The sequence below is a fragment of the Lepisosteus platostomus genome, chromosome 12 (genome assembly GCF_059453375.1).
Source record: "Lepisosteus platostomus isolate fLepPlt1 chromosome 12, fLepPlt1.hap1, whole genome shotgun sequence".
NCBI lineage: Eukaryota > Metazoa > Chordata > Actinopteri > Semionotiformes > Lepisosteidae > Lepisosteus > Lepisosteus platostomus.
In genome coordinates this window covers 30,839,614-30,864,264 of record NC_142622.1, presented here as the reverse complement: position 1 = coordinate 30,864,264, position 24,651 = coordinate 30,839,614, and the positions used below count along the sequence as shown (strand labels likewise).

General features: G+C 35.3%; 1 protein-coding gene across 4 annotated transcripts in view; it reads left to right on the top strand.

Moving 5' to 3' along the window:
• LOC148651398 (raftlin-like) overlaps nt 1–19,909 on the top strand; it is an 82,599-nt gene extending 62,690 nt beyond the window's left edge. For all 4 annotated transcript variants that reach the window (XM_088601619.1, XM_088601618.1, XM_088601620.1 and 1 more), the window contains 3 exons: nt 3,399–3,502; nt 13,262–13,337; nt 15,290–19,909. In XM_088601619.1, the coding sequence (XP_088457745.1) occupies nt 3,399–3,502; nt 13,262–13,337; nt 15,290–15,736 (627 nt within the window). In that variant the 3' untranslated portion in view covers nt 15,737–19,909. The remainder of the gene's footprint in view (nt 1–3,398; nt 3,503–13,261; nt 13,338–15,289) is intronic.
• The last annotated feature ends 4,742 nt before the right edge of the window (nt 19,910–24,651 follow it).

Below are 24,651 nucleotides of genomic sequence, written 5' to 3'. Positions count from 1 at the left end.
TAAAGATGCGTATGTCACATGATAATGCTTGCTAGAACAGTTTTAAAAACATATATTATATATTTATAACATGTATAATATATAAAATATAGTATATTATTTTGAAAGACAAATACATGTCTATTGTATGGCATCATGTGTGAGTAAAGGAATATAAAATTCAAATTGCATGTTCAATTCACATATATACTGTATAGTACAGTGTATATTCATAGGTTGGTATAGGCTAATGTACTGATAATATTGAAAATCGCATCCATGTTTAAACAAAACTAATCTATTGCTTAGCCTTCATAAAACAATACTAAAGGGTTGCAGAAGTATGGAATAAGCAACATATCCGTGGTACCCTGGCTTCTTTCAGTCAGAAGCTGGATAAAATCCTTTGATAAATTAGTTACTAACTACTAAATAAACTAGATGAGCTGAATGACATCCTCTTTTTTGTAGACTTTCTTTGTAGACTTTTAATGGTTTTACTTCAAACACTTTTTTACAGTGGCAAAACCAAAAAAATCAAGGTTCGAGTTGTGAATGTTAGTGGTTCTTTGAAGAGACATTAAGCATCCAGTATAATATATTGTCATTTTGTTCTGTCATTGTTTTATATTTCCTTTACCCAACTTCTTTTTATCTAATATGGAAGTTTTTAAATGCTTATTGCTGACATTAAAAATGCCGTACATTGTAGAGTAATGTAGCAAAGCATATTCATTTATAATAATAATAAAAAACTTTATATAACTTTTATATATATAAATTTTATATAGTGCCTTTAGAGGTGGCTTCTCAAAGTGATTTACAGGATGACAACAACAATAAATAAGAAGAATACACAAGATAAAACACAATTTCAATATACAGAGGAGTATGGAAGCCCGTTTCCGCCAGGGAGTAAAAAAAAAACACGCTATGGTATCTCAGAATTGCGACTTAGCAACTCAGAATTCCGACTTAGTATCTCAGAATTGTGACTTAGCAACTCAGAATTCCGACTTAGTAAGTCAGAATTCTGACTTAGTATCTCAGAATTGTGACTTAGCAACTCAGAATTCCGACTTAGTATCTCAGAATTGCAACTTAGTAACTCAGAATTCCGACTTAGTATCTCAGAATTGCGACTTAGCAACTCAGAATTCCGACTTAGTATCTCAGAATTGCGACTTAGCAACTCAGAATTCCGACTTAGTATCTTAGAATTGCGACTTAGCAACTCAGAATTGCGACTTAGTATCTCAGAATTCCGACTTAGTAACTCAGAATTCCGACTTAGTATCTCAGAATTGCAACTTAGCAACTCAGAATTCCGACTTAGTATCTCAGAATTCCGACTTAGTATCTCAGAATTCCGACTTAGTAACTCAGAATTCCGACTTTATATCTCACATTTGTATGGAAGCCCATTTCCGCCAGGGAGTAAAAAAAAACGCGCTATGGTATCTCAGAATTCCGACTTAGTAAGTCAGAATTCCGACTTAGTATCTCAGAATTCCGACTTAGCAATTCAGAATTCCTACTAAGTAACTCAGAATTCTGACTTAGTAACTCAGAATTCTGACTTAGTATCTCAGAATTGTGACTTAGTAACTCAGAATTCCGACTTAGCAACTCAGAATTGCGATTTAGCAACTCAGAATTCCGACTTAGTAACTCAGAATTGCGACTTAGTAACTCAGAATTCCGACTTAGTATCTCAGAATTCCGACTTAGCAACTCAGAATTCCGACTTAGTAACTCAGAATTCCGACTTTATATCTCACATTTGTATGGAAGCCCGTTTTCACCAAGGAGTAAAAAAAAAAACGCGCTATGGTATCTCAGAATTCCAACTTAGTAAGTCAGAATTCCGACTTAGTATCTCAGAATTGCGACTTAGTATCTCAGAATTGCGACTTAGTAACTCAGAATTCCAACTTAGTAACTCAGAATTGCGACATAGCAACTCAGAATTCCGACTTAGTATCTCAGAATTGTGACTTAGCAACTCAGAATTCCAACTTAGTATCTCAGAATTGTGACTTAGTAACTCGGAATTCCGACTAAGCAACTCAGAATTGTGACTTAGCAACTCAGGATTCCGACTTAGTATCTCAGAATTGAGACTTAGTTACTCCGAATTCCGACTTAGTAACTCAGAATTTCGACTTCGAAATAGCCATATTTCATTGTCTGTCCTTTTGTTATTGTAACGGATTCGGGTTTTAGGGCTTTTGCCCTCGCCGCTCCCACCCTAGTTCGTGCCTCACTGCACTGGCTCGAACCTGAGTCTTGTCAACTGAGCTAAAGAAGACCTTCTTTTTTAAGTAAAAAAGGACATACAATGGAAATACGTAAAAAGTATGTTTCAGCTTTTATAATTCTGAATTCCTCTGGATGTGCCTATTTCTGTATCTTATTTCATATTCTGTCTCCGTAAATAAAAACTATTTTTAAAAAGCCCACCGTGCACTATTCCATCCGGGTACTATGGAAGCCTCACTGGCGGAAATGGGATTCTATAAAAATTAGTGTAATTAATTTGATTTTTATCAGGGCACTGTACAAGACAAGTCTTCAGGCTTATAGATCCTATGATCCTGTATGATTCATGAAAATAGTGTAACAGAACGGCCGACATACAGGTTGTATGATCTGGTTGCAGTGTGGGGACGGCACCGCCCTCCCCTGCGCATAACAGGGATGCTGGCCGCCGGGGTTAAAGAAAGTGTTCTTTAGCTCAGCTGGCAAGACCTGGGTTCGAGCCAATGCAGTGAGGCACGAACTAGGGTGGGAGCGGTGAGGGCACAAGCCCTAGAACCCGAATCCGTTACAATAACAAAAGGACAGACAACGAAATATGGCTATTTCAAAGTAGCAAATGTGAGATATAAAGTTGGAATTCTGACTTACTAAGTCGCAATTCTGAGATACTAAGTCGGAATTCTGACTTAAGTCACAATTCTGAGATACTAAGTCACAATTCTGAGATACCATAGCGCGTTTTTTTTTTACTCCCTGGCGGAAACGGGCTTCCATAGAGGAGACATGGATGGTGGTACTAAGAAAAGCAGAGGGGTGAAGAATGAAACCAGTTAAGTAAAGGCTTTTCTGAAGAAGAGGGTTTTGAGTCTGGATTTGAAGGAGTTTAGAGAAGGTGACTCTCTGATATCCTTGGGGAGAGAGTTCCAGAACTTGGAGGCATAACAGGAAAAGGCCCTGTCACCCATACAATGTAGACGGGCTTGGGGGACAGTAAGGAGAGCAGAATTAGAAGAGCGAAGGTTGCGAGATGGGGAGTAGGGCGATAATTTCTCATGGTATGATGTCAGCGTGTATTTCTAAAACTGCACTGCATCCTGTAGGAGCCATTTCTCCATACTCTATACATTTACATGTTTGGGTACATGTGTCCTTCTCAGGGTATTGAGGTGAAGACAGATTACATTCCTCTGCTCAGATCCTTGGCTATGTTCGGATGGAGGCTGACGTGTGTGCTGCCTACTCCAATAGTGAAGACAAACAGGTAATATGAGTCTTTTATATGCAGTGATGTAATTACTGGTGTTAATTTATTTTAATTTGTTCTAAATGTTTTCAGCCATATTCCTTTAGATCTCCCAAATAATTGGGTGATCATTTAGGTTTGAACATTTTTTAGTTAAACTTAAGTTGTAAAGCTGCTGACCTGGTGTACACCAGTTAAGTTGAGGGTCTTGCAAATGACACTTCTAAATTAATTTGTTATTTATTACATAATTTATTAAATTAAGACATCCTCTACAAGACCATCCTTTAACCTATCTGTCTGCTGACATCAGAATTCACTTCCACTTGAGCAATAGGAAAGCAGCCTGGCAATAAAATATGTGGTGGGTCAAGCAGCTTATCCAGTAAAGAAGTTCACTCAGCTCTGTTTGACATCTTTGTTACACAATTTAGGTCACAGTAGTCAGCCTGAGCTCTCTCGGAGAAACAACCCTTGCAACTTCCTAAACGCCTGTGGTGACAATAGTGAGGGTCGTACCACTCTACGAGCTGACACTAAATCTCTTATACAGTGCCTTGCAAAAGTATTCAGTCCTTTTCGATGGTGTCCCATTTTGTGAAATTACAAAATGTACTGTATACAGATTTTTAAACTTGATATTTTATTCAAAACATAAATACTTAAACTGAAGACTTCTAAAGGTAGGATATGATCCAGTACTGTAAATGTCAGCAAAAACTAAAGAGAACCAAATTAAATATGTTGATTACATAAGTATTTAGAGTCATGAATTCAGTATTTTGTGGAAGAACCATTAGCAGCAATTACAGCAGCAAGTTGTTTTATGTAGGTCTGTTTATGACACAGTGACCTGATGGAGATAGCCACATCTTGCTAACAGGCTGAAGAATACAAAAGCTTGTTCCTAGTGAAAGCTCAGAGAGGAACGAGAGCGCCCAGAGAGCAGCCTGGAGAGAGAAGACAGGTGGAGAAAAGGACAGGCGTTAGCAGATGGGCTGATCTGAGACTGCAGTTGAGAACAGCTAGCAGGGCTGATCAGGGCAGGGTGGCTGCACCGTCACACAGGGTTGTAAACAGGAGGTTCGGTTCTGTGCCACTGGTCCAGTGCTTGGTTGGATAGAGGGGGTGCTTACAGGCAGAGTGGGTTTTAGACAGATGGAGAAATTCTCAGGCAGAGTGTCCTTCTGGGAATTGGGCTTGTTGTGCAGCAAGCACTACGCTGGTAAGAAGACATCTCAATATCAGAGTCCCAGATCAGTGACAGATCAGGATTTAAATATCCTGTGCTGATGGAATAATCACCCATTAATTGGAGGCAGGCAGCTGGGACAATTGTCCCAAGTGAGTCTGTACAGCCCTTGGATGTGTTTGACTCTTCATGCAAATGTATCCAGTTTCTGCGGAGACCAAGAGCTGTGATTACATTACCATCTTAACAACTCAATTGGTGCAACGTTTCGTTTTAGCAGATTCTAGATAAGATTCAAGACAGGACTTTGTCTGGGCCTCTCAATGATGTTCTCTTTCTTATTGTTAAGCCACCCCAGTGTAGCTTTAGATCCTGCTGAAAGGTCCCAGTCCTGTGTCTAAAACAGTTTTTTAAAGTGTCACTCTTTTAAAAAGCAGTATTTTAAAAAAGATATATTTATAAAGTAGCATTTGTCCCATTTTTGTGTCTAAAGCAGTTGGTACTCTGGTCTTTTCCATTGGTCCTGACAAGCTTCTCAGTCCCTGCTGAAGTCAAGCAGAGCTATAACATAATATAGCTATCACCATGCTTATAAGTAGGGATGTCATTCACTGAATGATGTATTGTGTTGGATGTGAGTCAGATATAACATTTTGCAACCATAAATGTCCAATTTTGTCTTCTTTGACCACAAAACCTTTTGCTACATGTTTGAATCTTTGCTTGTCAGCAGTTATCACTTAGGTGTTTTGCTGTGGGATCCCAGCTCATCCCATGTGGGATGTTTTTTGTTAGACTCATAGACATTTTCTCCTATTTCTGCTGTTGGCTTCATTGTGGCATCTTTAAAAAGTTCCCATCTTAACTGGCTGCTCACTTTGAAAAGACAGCAACTATGCCAGGGGTTAGCAACCTACAAGCCATTATCAGCATGCAAAGGGATTTTTAGTGACACTTGCAATTAAAGCAGTATGTGCAGTAAAATTCTAACACACCACGAAGAAATTAAGTTAATAAAACTGTAAAAACTATACTTGACTGATCTGTAATTCTCTAGAAGATGCTACCCAAATAAAGCCTTTTAGCAGAGAAAAAAAAGCTATTTGGTGTATTTACTGCATTATTTTTAGTGGCGCTAGCCTGTTGTTTTCACATGAAAGCTCACAATCCAATCCGATAACATTTTTTTTAAACTTTTTATTTAGCGATGAAAAGATTTACAAACAGAACGCATCCAGAACAGCAAAATAAACGTTTGCCTTCATCTTTCATTTTTGCTACATTATGTTCATACATACATATAAAATAAACTATTTACATTATGCTAGCAGATATGGGGGGCTATACAAGAAAATACAATTGTTTAATGAGAAACACAACAGTAAAATAGTCCACACAGAAATATTACTGTGTATTCTCTCATAAACTTAAATCAGGTCTCAGTGGGGAGATAAAATTAATCCCTGTTTTCCATTATTTCCTAAACCTCTCTGCCTGTAACCTGGGAGAAAAAGTTATCTTTTCTATTATATAGTTCTCATTCACAACATTAACCCATTGTTCATGTGTTGGAGGTTCTTTTATAAGCCATTTTCTTGTGATTGCTTTTCTACTAGCTGCTAGAAGAATCCCTCATATATATCTATCCTTTACTTCAATATGATCAAAGTCAAAATTGGCCAAATTATGGGATTATAATTATAACATAAAACATCTGTTTTTTTCTATATTCAATTTGTACCCTGATACCTGACCGAATTTTTCCAAAAGATCCATAACTCTGATAAACGATTCATTGGGGTCATCCAAATATAGCAGGGCATCATCTGCATACAATGCGATCTTATGTTCTTGTCCTTTAATTTCTATCCCTTTAATTTTTTAGTCTTGTCTAATCCATCCTGCTAAAGGTTCTATTTACAGAGGAGACAGAATAGGTGACAGGAGACACCCCTGTCTTGTACCTCTTTTCAAACAAAATCTCTTAGAGAGATGTCCATTGATCTTAATTTGTGCTGTAGGATTTAAGCAAATTATTTTTATCATATTGATAAATTCATCAGCAAATCTAAATCTCTCTAATGTCCGATATACAAATTTCCAATTGACCCAGTCAAAGACCTTTTCTGTATCTAGACTGACTAAAATTGCCTCCTTCTTTTGATCATCAATATGCTTATGTCTTGCGTTTGTCTGTTCTGAATAAAACCGGTTTGATCTAAATTTATCATCTGAGGTCATATTTTCTTTAATCTTTTGGCTAGTATTAAAGCAAAAATTTCCACCTCATTTATTACTCTAGTTAGCATGTTATTTAAAATAGGCAAATTAAGTGACTCTAATAAAAATAACTATATCTTGTTTATTTTAAATTTCAGAGTTGGAATATAATTTTCTGTTGTATTCTCTAAAGGTTGTTTGTATTTCTTTTAGTTTGGAATGTATCTGGTTGATTACTGGATTAAATATTTTAGCAATATCTTCTTGCTAATATTTCATTGATTTGGCTCCTGTTTCATAATAACTTTGCTTTAAATTTTATTTTTGTTTCTATCACTATAATTTGTCATTTATTTATTCCCTAACTTTCAATAGTTGTTTATGTATTGTACAAGTGGGTGTTTTTTATGTTTTTGTTCTATAGTTTTTAATTTGGATTGTAATTGCTTAATTCAGCTTGTCTTACTTTCTTTTTATATGAACAAATGGAAATAAGTTTCCCTCTAAGTACAGCTTAAGCTATATCCCATAGTATTGCTGGGGAAACCTCTCCTGTATCATTGTTCTGTAAAAACTGTACAAAACTGTAAAAGCTCTTTAACATCATTATCATTCAGAACACTACAGTTAATCTTCCAAGCAGTATGCTTTTTTACCAGATTTAACTCTAAAGTCAGAATAATCCAAGGTTCCAATTTCACAGTCCTTTATTCTTGATCTATCTAATTTGTACATAAGAAAATAATCTATTCTACCATATGAATTATGAGGTGCAGAAAAATGTGTATAATCCCTTCCTGTCGGGTATATATCCCTCCATCCTTCAAATAGACCTACAGTAGGTCTTCTATAGATCTATAAACGTATTTCTCTAATGGTTTAAGTTCCCTTTTACAATTCCTAGAAGTACAGTGTCTAACTTTGAATCTGTATCTAACTTTTATCAAGTAATTTCTCCACATCAACCAAACTTATATTTCAAAACATGAATACATTTCTTGATTTTACTACACAACTAATTGAAACTGGTACTTTTCGAAGGGAATAAAGGGGATGAAACCTTACAGTAAATTATTACATTAATCCAATAGATAAGCAGATACTTTAGTTCTGAGAGGGGTAATACTCTCAGACTCAGTCATTTGGAGAAGTTTGGCGGCAGAAAGCCTGGAATGTCTTGTACTGCTCCTCTGTCAGTGTCTCCTCCTTGCGTCTCTCCCTGTGGCCGTGCGCTTGCTGCCAGGAGCCCTGTCTAATCTGCTCCTCCATGGACCTCGCTGCAGCCATCGCTCTGGCCCCACCCGCAATCAGACCTTGGCGTATTATGTCCTTAGTTGCTTCCGCAGCACAGTTATACATTTGGGCACCTGAGTCGAAAAAAACATTTAGTTTGGCTGGAAAAGGTGTTTTAAATTTTATGTTCTTTTCTTTCAGCATCTGTTTCATTTCTTTGCACTCCAGCCGCTTCTGAAGAACATCGGGTGCATAATCGTGATCGAAATATACCCTTATGTTTTCATAGAACAGCTCCTTTTTCCCCCAGGCTTTCGTTAGAACCTCTTCTTTGGTTCTAAATCTTAGAAACCTGACGACAATAGATCTTGGTCTGGACTGGGAGTTTGTTGGTTTGGGGGCCAGGGCTCTTTCAATCTCTAAATAAGTCTCAGGTGATCTAAAGATTTTTGGGGGGCTCACAGGTGATTCGCGATCTTCAGATTCTTCAGACTGGCTCTTTGCCATTGACAGTGCCTGGTATGGAGCAACAGAATTGATTCATAATGATCATTGTAGACTACAACTGGTCACCCCATAGTAAACTTTCATTGTATTATTCATCAATAAAAACTTTGTGCCAAGCTTAAAATTATGAGCTTAATAATGTGATGACTACAGAGGAGAAAATAGTGACATTCCTTGTTGCTCAGTCTGACACACAGGCCGTTTCAAACTCTGCTACAGGAACTGGACTATACATAGAACATTGTTTCACAAGATTGTTCATTGGCTAAGCTTTGGGAAGGTTTTGGCACAGTTTGTGGATTGTCTGCAATCAAGATCTTTTTGTCAAAAGTCAAAACTCCCCCATATTGCATGATGAAAAATGGATTTCATAATTTTTCTTGGGACATTGACACTTCAACTTTCGTCTTTTTCCAACATCTTAAAGAGCCTTCAAAACATTGCACAATCCATGTTATAGAGTGGAATGTACATGTGAAAAATGGCTTCAGAATTTTTTTTCAGATTTCAGGATTTCCAACGTTGTGGCCAAATATTTTCTTTTCTAATTAACCCAGACAGCTTCGATACCATTGATATGGATGTCTCAGTGTTCTTGTGGATGGGTATTAAGGATTTTAAAAAGCAACTAATTGAATTTTGGTGCTTAGACATCTGGAACTCAATGTTCTGGGATATACAAAACACACTTGAGGTTACTGAAAGCAATCAAAGTGTCTCTATTTTGACCTTTGACCTGTTGGAAGTCCCTGCCAGTGAAATTTCGCTGTTTGAAGAAATTGGCATTTTCACTGCTTTCAGCATTTGGATAAACGTACCACTGTTAACAGGTATTTTCACACATGGAGTCAGTTCTTTGTCCCTTACGTAGCCCATTAACAACTGAATACTCAACGGCTTGTGTGCCAGTTAAGCTACGAACCTGAGACAGGAGAACTCAGCAAGGAAAGGCAACAGCAAGAATCACACTAAGTGTTAATAATAATAATAATTGCTTATAAGGTGGACTCCCCTCCACCACCACCAATGTGCAGCATCCACCTGGATGATGTGACGGCAGCCATAGTGCGCCAGAACGCTCACCACACATCAGCCATCAGTGGGGAGGAGAGCAGAGTAATGTAGCCAGTTCATAGAGGGGGATTATTAGGAGGCCATGACTGGGAAAGGCCAATGGGAAATATGGCCAGGACGCCGGGGTTACACCCCTACTCTTTTCGAGTAGGGGTGGTAAGACGTGCATATTAATTTATCCAGTTTAGATATTATTATATTTTAATTTTACATTTTTATGAACAAAAATGTAAACAGGGTTATTATTGACATTACAGGAGTACCCATAAAAACAGATGCACGAGCTTACCCTTGGCACGCCACTTCTGAAAGGTGGCCGACTCCAGATCTAGGCAGAGTCTGGGTCCCTTCCATTCCTTAATCATCTTTGACCATTCACAAAAAGATATTAGGAGGATTATTTTTTTATACTTTTCTCCTGATCTGTGCTGTATACAACTTTCATGCTTATCTGTTTACTTTATAACTGCAAGCAAAAAAATTTAAAACTGTGCAAGGGTCTGATTTTTTTTGCAAAGCATTGTATGTCATCTCACAGGATGTAATGTAGTGAATGTAGTGATTTAAAAATTTTAAAATCCTCTTTGAGGATTTCCCATGTTCTTTGATAATTATTAAACTGTGTCTTTTTTCATACTGAGAAGATGTTTATAAGCTTTTCAGGACGGCACTGATTAATTACATGTCTGTACTGATCTCTAATCTGCCATGCTGAAAATAGTCTTGCACTGCCTCGTGAATACATCTAATTAATCAAAGGCACTGTCCCAGATAGAAATGTGTGCATTTTAAAATATTTTTAGTTCATTATTTAATTTCTTTATAAAATTATCAAAAGTAACACAATAAGGTCTTGCCTACTGTCAGCTACAGTCAGGCAGAAAATTAATATTTTGATTAATAAATTAATAGAATTAAGAAAATGAAATATAAAATATATTTCTGTAAGACAGGCGTAAAGTGAAATCACATCATTTCTGTGCTGTCCCATTTTATTGAATTTCAAATGATATTTACATACAGTATTATTTTAAGTGAATAGTTTTAACACAAATTTGTTAATGAATGCTGTTATGGTTAAACTAAATGTTCTTTGCAAAAACTGCAAAAAACAATCAAATACTTAGCCCTATGCATGCTGATGCAGCTACTTGCTTGAACTATATGAAAAACTTAAATATGTTGATTGCTGTATTCAAACCCCTACATCAGTAATTGGCAGAAGCAGCTCTGTGAGGCATTTTGTATAAGTCTGTTTTACACTGGAAAAAAGTACAATTTTCACCTCTTCTTTGAAAACTTGTTAATGCTCTGTCAAATTAATCGAAGATTAATTTTCACCCATTTTCAAGCCTTTTCACAGCTGTTCTTCTCATTTTAGGACATCATCTCATCTAATCTCAGGATCTTAAAGTCATGCATTCACTTTCTTATCTTAAATCAGAGTTTAACTTTGATCTTGTGCTTTGGGTCGTAGTCCTTTAAAAGGTAAATTTCCATCCAAGTTTTAAGGCTTTAGCCAACTGAAGCAGGTTTCTACTTCTACAATTCTAAGATTTGCCTTTACTTTGCTCTATCTGTTTTCCCCTCAATCTCATCAAGTTTCACATAGTAATGAGATGCAGCCCCATACCCTAATGCTGCTACCACCATTCCTGACATTGGAGATAGTGTTGTCTGGATCATGAACTGTACTAGGTTTGTACCAGACCTAACACTTTTTCAATATTTCCCTTTCTGATCACAGAACCTTTTGTCTCATTCTTACAGTATCAAAACATCAACACGTTTTTTTTTTCAGTAATAGTTTCCTTTCTACTTCTCTGCCGTAATAGCCAGCTCTGTGGAGTGACCAAGATATTGATAACTGGACATTTTCTCCCATATTACCCATTGAACTCCGCATTGTTTCCTCCTTGTCTGGCTGCTCAATTTAGAGGGATAGCCTGATGTACTCAGTGTCATGTACAACGCATGTTCTACCTCTTTATTGCACAATATTCAGTGTTCAATTTATCAGAGTTGTTTTGAAAACTCCTTAGTTTTCATGGTTGAATCTTTGCTTATAATTCACTACCTGAATGAGGGACATTAAAGAGACGTGCATGTATTCTAAAATCGTGCGAACCACTATTATTCCACATATTCACCTATTTTTGTGACTTTTGTCAAAGTAATTTTTTGCTACTGAACTAATTTAGGTTTGCCACAGCGAAGGGGGTGAATCCAGCAATTGACATATTGTATTTTTTTGCTGCCATTTAAGTTCTTTGATGCATTAAAGTATTCCATTTGAACATTCAAGATTTGATTAAGAATTTTCACTTCACAAATGTATTATATACATATACAGCATATATACATATGTATATATACATAATTTATAATTCAATAAAATGGGACATGATTGGTAGGGGTGAATACTTTTAAAAGGCACTATACTGTATGTGCATTTTTAGAAGTAGTTTGGACAGATCATCATCATAGAGTCTTTTGTTTGAAGTCTAGATTATTTGATCTCACTGTACTGTATATTACAGTCACTAGCAGAGAGAGAATACTGTGAAAACTATCCAAATAGTTAGCTGAAAACTATCCAAAGCCTTTGCAATTTATTTTTTCATGTTTGTAATAGCAATGCTTACACTGAATTTTCTGTATTCTTTCTATACAATATGAGGGTAGTATAATTGTCTTACTGCCCCATCATTCTTCAGGCTACACTTTAAATCTAAAAATGTTAAAGCATATTCCTAAAGATAAAGTATTTGTGGGTTAGGGCTGTTCAGGAAACCATGCAGGAGGCAGAATTGTTTTCTAAATATAAAGCACACAGCAGGGGACCTCTTCTATAATCTCTATTTTAGACCTTGAGGAAGTTACAAAATCTCAGATTCCAGTCCTTTGTTTTCTCATTTTATCTCCTGTTTATGAGGAAGTATTTTTATTTTTCTAAAAAAAGCTGCCTTTAGAACAAAAATGAAACACTTTAGTGTTAATTAACAATATTATATGTTTTAAACAGCATGTACTGTAATTACTGTTTTGATATCTGGGTTAAATGATGGGACAAAGAGGAATTGAAATGCACATTTGAATCACAAAGAAACAGTAATACTGATAGTAAGTACCACTGTTGGTGCCAGTACTAGCTCATGACAATGTGCAATAACTGTCTCTCAATTCAAAATGTACTAAATATTGTGCGTGAAACAAATATGAGCAAATACTACATACTTATTGTATGACCACAGTGATTCTTCAGTTCAGAAATCCAAAATGTAAATAATACATACAATATAATATGCAGTTTGTCGTTATTGTACACACTTTGTATGCCTGTTGTATTGATTTTAAATTATTTTTTACAAAATGTGTAATCTCATTTTTTTACATTTAAAAATGATACTTCTGGTACCATGGTACTGAGAAATACTGTAGCTATTTCAAGTTCAGTGATGATATAAATAATCAAAGAGAGTGAGTGCAAGTTGTGCTGACAGGAGTGGTACTGAACTGCAGCTGAGGGTAATGAATGATCTCTTTAACAGTGAAGGCAATCTGGCAACAAAGCAGATTGTTTTTCTTCAGAGACCCTGCCTACCCCGAAAGAAGAAGGAATCCAAGGTAACTGACCTCACATTCCTCAGTATGTTTCTGTTGGCTGTAATGTGATGTTATAATTTATATCCCATAGAGAAATTGTAATGCAGTGTGGCTAATTTGAAATGATCAAAAAGGTCATGTTTTGTTTTCAGAAATCCAAACATTTTAAGTGCTGCTAAAACATGCTTTTGTAGCACTATTGCATTCACTAGAATTGTATACCATTTAGGGAATTTCTAAGCATTATAGTCTCACAAAGAACTCCAATTTAGCACAGATAACTTCAAGCCTTTCATTTGGGGTGAAAACAAATGAAACATTTTGATTCAGTTGCTTCAGCTGAATCACACACAACACAACAATCTTTACAGAAAACTTTTCAATGTTAAACCTGTGATAATACCATTTAACCAATAGTAAATTAATGGCATTCACCTTGATATCTACAGTATATCCACGAAATGCATTGTGCTTGTCACAGAGAATACCTCAAAAAAGATCTTTCTTTGAAATTTAATTTAATAGAATTCACCTCATTTAGTGGATTATGAAGTATTTTTAATGCAAACACTTCTAAAAATGTTAAGTAAACAGTCTGGCAGAACAGATAAGACTATAAAAAGACCTTTTGGAAAGGAGGTCTTTCCTCATGATTTCCTGTCAAGATCTTAAATTTTCAAGGGTTATGGTGCTTAGTTTTATTTGAGTCCACTAAAAGATGAAGAAGCTCAGGCATACTCAGGCAGCCGAATATTAGTCAAATGGTATTTTTTAACATTACGGTAAAACTTTACATAATGTGGAAAGTACTAGAACCAATTTTCTGTACAGAAAGGATATAAAGATGCAATGCACATATTCTGTTCAATAAATACCAAACATCAAAAGAAATTGTGCTATGCATTGTGCTATGCTAAACTATGCATTTTTGATTTTAGATAAAGTACATGGATTTTGCATTTGTGTCATTTTGTTTAACTGATCATTAGTAATCAGCTGTGACACAGCTGTGACTCTTGCTTAAGGTCTTAATCAAGCAAATAGTGAGAAAGTTGATTGGAGACAGTTGTGGGGGTGATTTAAACCCTTACTGAGTCAAACCTGGTGAAAATGAAGAAAGAAAATGACAGGGAGGAAACAATATGACAGCTAGTTGGCAGGCCACAGTCTGGAAGATTTTGAATCACAATACCTTGCCAAGGTCAGTGGAGAGATCCAGGTGTGATGGACTGGGCATGAGTGTCTAGTCACTTCAGGCAGAACTCCACTTGTAGTAATTGATGGTAAACAGACTACACAACACATACATCATATAGTCATAGGGCCTCACCTGCTACCTATCTTGCATCACTAATCTTACATGCTGCCCGTGTAAGAAGAAAACACAGCCTCACTGACTATTTTGGGAAGATCTTGGATGACAAACGATCTTCTAGGATTTAGAGACCAGGGAACAGACACATGCCAGACTCTGTAACCTGGTGCAAATCATGCATTGTATTTATTCAAAATGTGACCACGAGCTGTAAGCCTTGGACTTTCATAGCGAACTTTCATAGCAGGCTCCCTGTTGATTGAGACTTTTGTCTACAGATCAGCATAATGTATTTATCAATGTCATGACTGTTTAATAAAATGCCAGTGGCACTCATACGCAAAGGTTTTGTCATTTTTCGAATACTTTTTATTATTATATTGTTACTGTTATGTGATGTTTTTATTTTCAGTATATTTTTCCCAGATACAAAGTATTTAACTACAAAACACTAAGTGTAATCAAAATTAATCAGAACTAAAATATACATTACTTCATAAATTAAATATTCCTGAAGTACTTACTGATAGCTGAGGTTTCAATATTAATCTATAATACAGAACTAAATGTACCTACTTGAAAACGTATGGCTTGTTAGTCTTAGAGTACATTGTTCAAAAGCAAAGATGTATAATCTTTTATCCTTTGACTTTAACAGAAGCTGAGTTTCAAAACAAGAAGCAAGTCAAATAAAACCTCCATTAAAGATGTGCTAAAAAACAAAAAGCAAAACAGGATACCGAAACTGGCAGAGAAGATCATAGAAGATGTGGAGAAAGGGGGCGAAGAGGAGCAGGAGAAGAGCATTGAAAAAGAGGAGAACAGTAGTGAAAACAATCACAATGAGAAACAAAATGAAAGGGATGTGCAGGGGGAAATGGACACTGAACACGGCAAAGAGCTAAGGGCAGTGACAGAGGAGCAGCTTACAGCTATGCAGGACAGCGGCGAGAAGGACAGAGGACTTGCCAAGCCTGCCTGTGTCAGTGAAGTGTCAATGTCCATCCAGGAGACAGGGAGCTCTGTCTCCCCACCAGAAAGCTGTGTCTCACTGGAAGCCTTGGAGATACCCAGCTCAGACTGTGTGGAGTCTAATGATAGTTAAGTTTAATCACTTTCATGGTGCTGCAAAGCACAGTTCCACATCAAAGTGAAACAACTTTGTCACCACATAAAACTTTTGAAGCTTTGAAATATTTTCTATAGTTTTGCAGCTTTAATGCATGAATTCCATTTTTAAATGTAACACAAAATTGAAAATCTGGATCTGAGGCTTTTATGTTGATTAAAAAAGATTTGTACCATTTGTACCTTATTTGTACCAGAAATAATGTGCTGATTGCACTATTAGCCCATAGTGCTTTTTTTTAGATAGCACATTAACTTTTTTTCCCAACGTAAATTATGAATAGATTTATTTTGTTTGACCCTGCACACGCTCCAGAACCCTTGAAATAAACAGGTACACATAATGTAGTAGACAGGTTTTCTATAACAAGCTGTAACAGCATTGCAGAAGGGATAACACTGATGTTTACTGTTAAAAGCTACTCTTTTATCATATGGTATATTATTTCTATGCACAAAGAGTATTGTAGTCAGGCATTGTATAAGCTCCCTGTTTGCATCTTCTGGTAAATGTGTATGCTTTTTCAATATTTATGCTGATGGAACCAAATTAAAATATTCCATGTATAGTGATATACTTTAATGAAGCACAGTTACTGAGAGCAAAGGTAAGATTTTTCATTGAATGTAGTTCAGAGGTTTTGAGAAACTGAGACATGTCCATAGAAATTAAAGAGCTTAGATTTAAAAAATACAATATTGGACCATAAGGTGCGCTGTTTTGTGCTTGCTGAATTTGTAGTTTGAAGTATGGCATGTTTTAATTTAAAGTCACACTAGTCCCAAAACATGTATTCAGCTTATAGGTGAATACTTGGTGCTATGAGTGAGGAAAACAAGTAAAAACTGGTAATTATGCTGGGTCTTCAGAGACATGTTTTTTTAATACACTAGGATTCAAGTCTTCTCTGTTCAAACTACTTCCACTCTTATACTTCACAGTTAAGAGGCTAACACACCTTGCAATCTATCACATTGCCGGACAACCGATATAAAAAACGTTGATACATCTGTATAAGAGAGTGTTTTATAAGTGTATAGATATAAATCAGTATAAATTAATATTAAATATATGCAATTATACAAACAGTTCTTGTTAAATTGTAACTTTCAATTAACATTTTATAAATTTCTAGGACAACCACTGTTAATACTATTTAATCCCAATTACCTTATGTTCATTTCTGGCAGAGTATGTGGATTCTTTTAAAACTATATTTCACAATCTAAAACTTAAAAAATGAAAATACAGCAGATTAACATGATCAGCCATATTCATTACATTCTCTTATATAAAACCAGAATTCCTTTTAAACAGTAATTGAAAGTAATGTGTCACTCAATATGAAATATGGAATGTGAATTTATGCTGCACACAAAAAAGTGATAGGTGAAAATCCAGCCATCATAAACTGGCCTACATGCACACTGAACATCAGGTGTTATGGGATCATAGAAAATGTTTAAAGCTTGAGAGATAATGTACTGTATAAGTACTTTGTAAATTTTCTATTGCTATAAACATATTGTAATGATTTTGATGTTTGCTGATCATGTCAGTTTTAGTTATTTTTTAATAGTCTGGACATGCTTTCCCTAATTTCCACTGTTGGAATATATAGCTATCTGGTGCATATATGTGTGTGTATGGATTTGTAAGACATGTAATCATGTAGTTAAGAGAAATGCAACTCTCCTGAATGGTTCTACACCAACATCACCTAAATTCTAGGTCCTAAAAGAAAGACTACTACAGTATATATAATACTGAACTTCAAGCTTTGTAGGTGTGTGAATGTGCACACTTGTGAATTTTAACATATGCCATGAGAAGTGAGGGCAAATGAAATCGTGAAGTGATGGAACAATTCTCATTGAAAACCTTTATTCATGTACTTTAATAAGAAATTGTTAAAAAATAGTAAAACACAAAGTACATTTGTCCTTGTTTTTTTAAATTAAAATAAAATTTCCTTCTGATTATCTTTAAAAAGGCAATTGTAGAAGGCTCACGTCCAACTGTAAAATGTATAATTATTAAGGGCTCTACACATATTATTGGTCCAATCAGTACCGTTACTGATCTAAGTTTGCATAAAGTTTTGACAAAAACTAAAAGTTCGTAGAAAATATTTTCACAGCACTATTTTACATTTTTAATTTTGAAAACGTCTGAAGCAACAGAATAGTGATTTAATGCTGAACTAAAAGGGGAGGACTTGTCAGATGTAGGACAGGATGAAAATATGGTTTTAATCAGTTTCTTTTCCAAATTGTAACATGAACTCTAGCATTATACAGTTCAACACATCTGTCAAGAGCCTAATGTAACATATTTTAACTGGCTATGTTGCTTACTTGCTTAAAATTTGCTTTACGTTTTCTAAAGAACTAAGCCATGCATTTAGTAAATACAGTATTCTATTTCATGTACTTCTGTAGTAAAATCCATAAAAATGCTTAAGCAGCTCGCAGGCAACCTATGCTAAAGGTTATGCTAAACCTAGAAGCTACTAAATTAAGTAATTCTTAAATGTTTTTGGTAATTGTCATGTTCCTGTTAATTTTACTCTGATTAAGGGCGGGATTAAATCAATACACCAGTCACTTACAAATCCCAGTAAGTCATTCAACTTTGTTTGCTGGAAAATGGAGATACCCGGACAATTTCAAGTGTGGTTACAAATCTGATTAAATCCAGGCACAAATATTATTTAATATTTCTAAAGAATCATCAAACTATTTCAAAATGCTTGCTGAAGTGCTTCCACCTCAGTATCAAAGTACACTGAATAGTTTCAAGCAGTAATAATATGCACCTCTGTTTGAATGAAATGTATATAAGGTAAAATGTGATTCCACATAAATGGATTTCAATTGAAGATGAAGCAAACAAATTGAAAAAATCAAACATTCCTGAATATCTTTTTTTTATAGTAGGCCTCCTAATAATTATGGTATTAAGTCCTCTTTTTGTGTGAACATTGTATAGTAGACTAGGCTGGAAAACAATCAGATAAAATAGTTTTCTAACCAAAGCTTCATCTTTGAGTAAGAGTAACATTATCACAGAACTTAATTGCGCAAGATAGCATCACTCTGATACCATATAAGGTGATTCATGAAAGCTTGTGTACATTTGTAAAATATCAAGGGGTGACTCTCCTAGTTAGTACTCTTATTTAGTAGTTACCAACCCTGATCATGTGGGACAACTGTCTCAGTTGATTCTCATTCCATTTCAGGTCTACATTTTCAGGGTAATTGATATCTTGAATTTTTTGCTTACTTTAAAAACTTTTGGTAAAATGGCACACAATGATACTAAATTACTACAGTTTATAAGCTTGAAAATTGCTACATTTATAAATCCCATAGTCTATTAGTCTATGATTAAGAACTTTGCGGGTGCAAAAAACTGAAGATACAGTGGTCCCCCCAGGACCAGGAAAGTGAACCTGATGAATGAACCACAAAATGAAACTTTACAGAATTCTCCAAAACAATGTTTTCTGTAAACAGTCTTAATAGTAGTATGAGCAATGTTACATTAATTTAAAGCATAGTTTTGCTTCTTTGGACCAGCTCTGCAACCGTGCAGGTGTTACTCATTTAAGCGTTTCCTGCATCTTTGAGTAATCTGCAGTGTTTAGAACTAATCAGTTCTACCATGCCATAGTTTTAAATTACTAACAGAGAACAACTTAAAATGCTCATTCTCCACAGCATATACCAATGGTTGTGAAAAGAGAACCCATAAATCTTGGCTCAGATTTTATTCCAGTGTTAGAAGCTTTATGTATCTGTAAGCTATTCTACCATATACGTTTCTTTGTGACTTTATGAAAACAGAAAGGCAATAGTGTTAAAGGGTATTTCAGCAAAATTCACACATACTGTAAGGTGATTTCCACTACTGCAAACAAAATCTGTGAGCTTCTTTAATATTCTTTGTTGATATGATTGGTATAGAACAGCAGAGTTCACAGACCTTGTTAATTTTTGTAATGCTTCTTTTATATTTGAAACACCATGTGCTTGCTCTGCATCCTGTACAAATGTGTATATTACAAATCTGCTTTATATTTGTTTATTTTGTTTTGATCATGAATATATTTGGTTTTCTAATCAATAAAGATGTGTGTTTGAACTCTTGAATTTTTACATGGAAATAGGATGCCCCATCTACATTTCCAAACAATTGTTTGAATGTACAATTCATAAAAGGATTTAAATAAAAATCAATTTAAGTCTTAAACTTTGAACAGGCTTGGGGGGAAAAAAGAAAAAAATACAGGTACTTCACAAAATAAAAAGCCATTTTTAAGGAGTGCTGGCTTTATCCATTGTTTGTTATTCTCCATTTTATCACATACTGTACGATCCTTATCTTACTTGTAGTCTTACCCAATAGCAGTAATTTGCCTAAAATATAAACCATTATAGTGAGCTCCCTATACCTAGAAATGACCTTAAAATGTTTCATCATATATTTTCCAAGATTGTTATATCCCCAAAGGAACTTTTCAACATCACTTTTCTCCCTGCACCCCATCAGGACAAACCCTAATGAGGTTTCCAATACACATCATTCCAAAACTCAGTCTGCCCTTTCACTCTTCGGAAGCTTCAAACTTCTCACACTCATTGCCGTCTAATTCATTAAAAAATAACAAAATAAACTGACTATTTCACAAGCTGAAGGGGAACACGATATTCAGCAAGACCGGTGTGGAATCCCAACAAATGCAATACAAAAAACATCAATTGAAGATATTGACACACCCGAAGAAGGCTCCACAGCCGAAATGTTATGTTTCCTTTCTTCTCTTTTCAGCATGGAATAAACCTATTACTTGAACAATTGAAGATTCCAAGCTCTTCAGTAACTTGTTTTTTAATTTAGTTATAAGAATGACAAATTCATGGTCTCAGGTATAATCTTACATTTGATTCATAGCTGTCAATGTCTGCATTTTGATTGTAGGCCCCTGCATTGGAACCCGGGTTAAGTATGTTGAATTTGCATTGGTTTGGAAATTATAGCTTCATCTGCATAAACAAAGTGCAAATACAGGATCTCAATTTCAGCATCTATTGCTAAAATTATTGTAAACGAATACAAAACTATTACGTTAACCACAGTTCAGTGCCCGTGTGAAAAGATTTGTCATAAGATAGAAGAGAACTTAGGGGAGAATAGCCTAACTAGGCTTGATGTAAGGGTATAGATTTGAAGGAATTAGCATGAATAAGCAAATATTGCTATTAGCATAATATTAAAAGGTCTCTAGAAAACAAAAAAATGTTTTATCTTATTATTTGTAAATTTAAACACTACATAATTCAGGGTAGAGATTGGAAGAACCACCAAAGAATCATAATCATTTTATTCCAAATTCAAAGGTACTGTTTATATTTATATACATTTTGAAAAAATAAAAAGTTAAGCAGTAAGGCCTTTTATCGCAAAATATAATAAAATGAAATGTTCTAATTGTTTTAACTTCAGTACTTTAACTTACACATTTAACAGCATGGTCTGTTAGTCTGCAAATTGAAAAGCCCTATAAAATGAGGTAATAGCATGTCTCCCAGAGCTGCACCTTATTATTGAATAGTACTGTAACCAGTCATTCCGTTAATTTTCCAAGTTTCTTTGAGCAGCAGCAGTATGGTGGAATGGTTGTGGGTTCATATCCCAGGTAGGATACTACTGTTGCACCCTTGAGCTAAGTACTGTACATCACTCAGACTGCTGCGTAAAAGACAGCTCTAAGTCTAATACAGATCAGCCTTATAATCACAATTGAAACTGTAGCATTTTAAGTATTTCTCTTGCTGTTAAAATGTTAACTATAGGCTATAATTTACTCCTTCATAAGTGGAGTAGATATGTACAGGGCATTATGTGGCAAAAAATGGACACTTTATTTAATTATATACAGTAAGATTTGCACGATTTTTTTACCACTTAAAACTGTTTTATGGGACTTTTTATAAGACCCTATAGTTTGGTTTGTTCTGTATTTTTAGTACAGCTTCCTTTTTATGTGCCTGCAGCTTCTTTTTAAAACATAATTGTTCCAGTTAATCTACCAATATTTTAGCTAGTCATTCAGGAAGGAATCCTGTTGGCAGTAGCTTCCATGCCACAGAAAGAAAGTCTGCCAGAAAAGGGAAACATCCAGGACGAGGCCCATTTTCTTTAAGATCGTTTACTTTAAGGTATAAAGAGACTTAATATTTGAGGTCAAGCAATAATTTGTTCCAGGCACTTGAGTCACAATTATTCCCAATAAAACCCTAGAGTGTTTTAGCTTTAAGTAGCAGTTGGGAATGATGTCTAACATGCTTGGGTCTGCTATCTGGCACCAGCAAGACGAGCTGAAAAGTATAATATTTTGTTTTAACTTAATCTTTGTCTAAGATTAACAAATCTTTTGAATGTACTTTTTAGTTAATGTCTGTTACAACAAATTCACTTCATACCATTATGTGAGACAGAACATAGGTTCTTGACCAATACCAATACACACAAAGACTTTTAACTTTTTCATGAGCATACAGTATGTTACATCTCCCTAACATTTTTTATTTATTTTTGCTCATTGGGTAACAATTTTATTGTTTCAGAAAACACCACATTACACCACTTGACATTTTCCTTTTTTATTCTTTATATCCTTTTATAATATGCCAGAGTAGGGTATTTCTTTGCTTTCTTAACATTTAAGTGAAAACATTAAACATTTTGTTTAAATAATTCTCTTTGAGCTCACAGGAGTGTGCACTAACTTATAGTAACTAAATGTGAACTATTAACAAACAATTGTCAATATTGATGACATTGCTTATTTATATGAATGTCTAGATGAGATCCTTGAATTAGCTGCTATAAACCAATCATGCGAAATGGACTGAAAATGTTATCTCATTTGCATATTTCAATTTTTATTACCATAAGAAGAATAGCATAGAGTGGCCAGCTATGTTAGTATGCAAGCTGCAAAGGAACAATTAATGTAGCATTATTAACTCTATACTACTTCTATGAAAAATGTTTCAACTGTGAATACTTTTTCAGGCTCCTGGCACACTTGATTTCTCCACAGCTGAAATGTATTTTTGTATTTGTAATTCCCTTTCAGTGTTTAATTTACTGGTTCTTTTTCTAAGAAACTTTTCTCTAAGAATATTGTAGTAGCAATTACCAAGTAGCAACTTTCAGTTTGTTTCAGTGAGAATGACACAACCTCCTAATCTGACCTAAGGATAACCTATTCGGAATTCAAGCTTTCATACAGGAATCTCAACCACGAATAATTCAAATTAATGTGTTGGATACCAAATGGTCTTTTACTATCACTTATCACTCAGCTCCCCACCAAAAAAATGGAACCAAATAGGGTAGATAATATACATTCATGTTTATCAAGGAAGCTTTTGGATAGCATTGAATTCCTGTTCAGTGCATGTCATGCTAAAGAAAGAAGGATTTTGACACCACTCCCCTGATAACCTGATGTTTTCCATCTGTCACATGCTTCTTGGAATGTCAATTCATTTGGAATGAAGAATCTGTTTTTAAACGCACCACTGACTACAATCTTAGCCTCAAACTATCCTTTGCAAATGCTCCTACTTTTCAAACAACCACACAGAATTTTGGATATTTTCACTTTCCTTTAGCAAGTTTTTTATATCACGTTTTCCCCAGACAGACAAATCTCTTTTTATTTTTCACCTCAGCCTTTTACCATACAAACAACACCTTCTAGTGGCCATGACAACAATAATTCTGATTTACTACAGTACAAGCATACTTTCAATTAGACCTTAACTGATAATAAAATGTATTCTTTCTGTAAAAACATAAAAAAAAACAACTGTAAATAAAGAAAACTATGCAATTACAGATTTATATATATATAAAAAATCCAAATTATTTTATGGCTCAAACTATGTAGTACAACGTTTATCTCTTTGCTAACAGCACAGTGAAAACATGTGAGGACTCCTTTGAAATGCAATTTATGACCTCAATATATTGTGAAGCCCTTATGTCTTTAATACAGCTTCAGATCTACTACACCTTATTATAACTCTGAAGATGTTTTAAAGAGCAAAAGCATCATCATAGTTAAGTAGCCTAGACAGCATCTTTAAAACAGCAGTAACTCTCCAGGCAGCATTAGCTCACAACTAACTCTGGCCAGTGTTTAGTGGACAATGGCTTGTCAGGAGTTCCTTGGTTTACTGCATAACAGTGGCTCTTGGACTGTGATAATCTTGCAGTGAGGATTGTAAGAGGTGTGCTGACTCTCATGTAGGTCACTGAGGAACCTGCACATTTCCAAATGTTGAAATGGCTCTGACAGGTGACACCACACATGTGGCAGGAGGGTTTGCACAGATCAATAAGGCATTATTTTCCCTCTATAGCATAGGGTAGCATGGTATGGAGCTAAAATGAAATATTGTAAGTGTTAGCATTGTGTATAATCTCCCTGGGATTAAGACAATCCTGGCAGTTCTGAAACATAGACCTCACCCGCCTCTGTACAACCTACTGTTGTGCTTCCACTTTTCCTCTGAAGTTATAGAGAACTATTGGAGGTTTTACCAGTCGTGGTTGGCTCATGTTGATGTCATTGACAGGCTGGTCTGAAAGATTATCTACTGCACTCAGGAGAAAAAATGGTTATAGCAAGACCCTGTTGACATTAAGACATTATTTTCCTGAATTAATGCCATTGTAATTATAACACTGTGTGCTGTTGCATGTCCAGTTGGAAAATCCACACTTCTGGATGGACTTCAACATCAACACACTTTCACTAACCCACCAGTTAACAAGAATACCACAGCAGTCAAAATAATACTCATCAC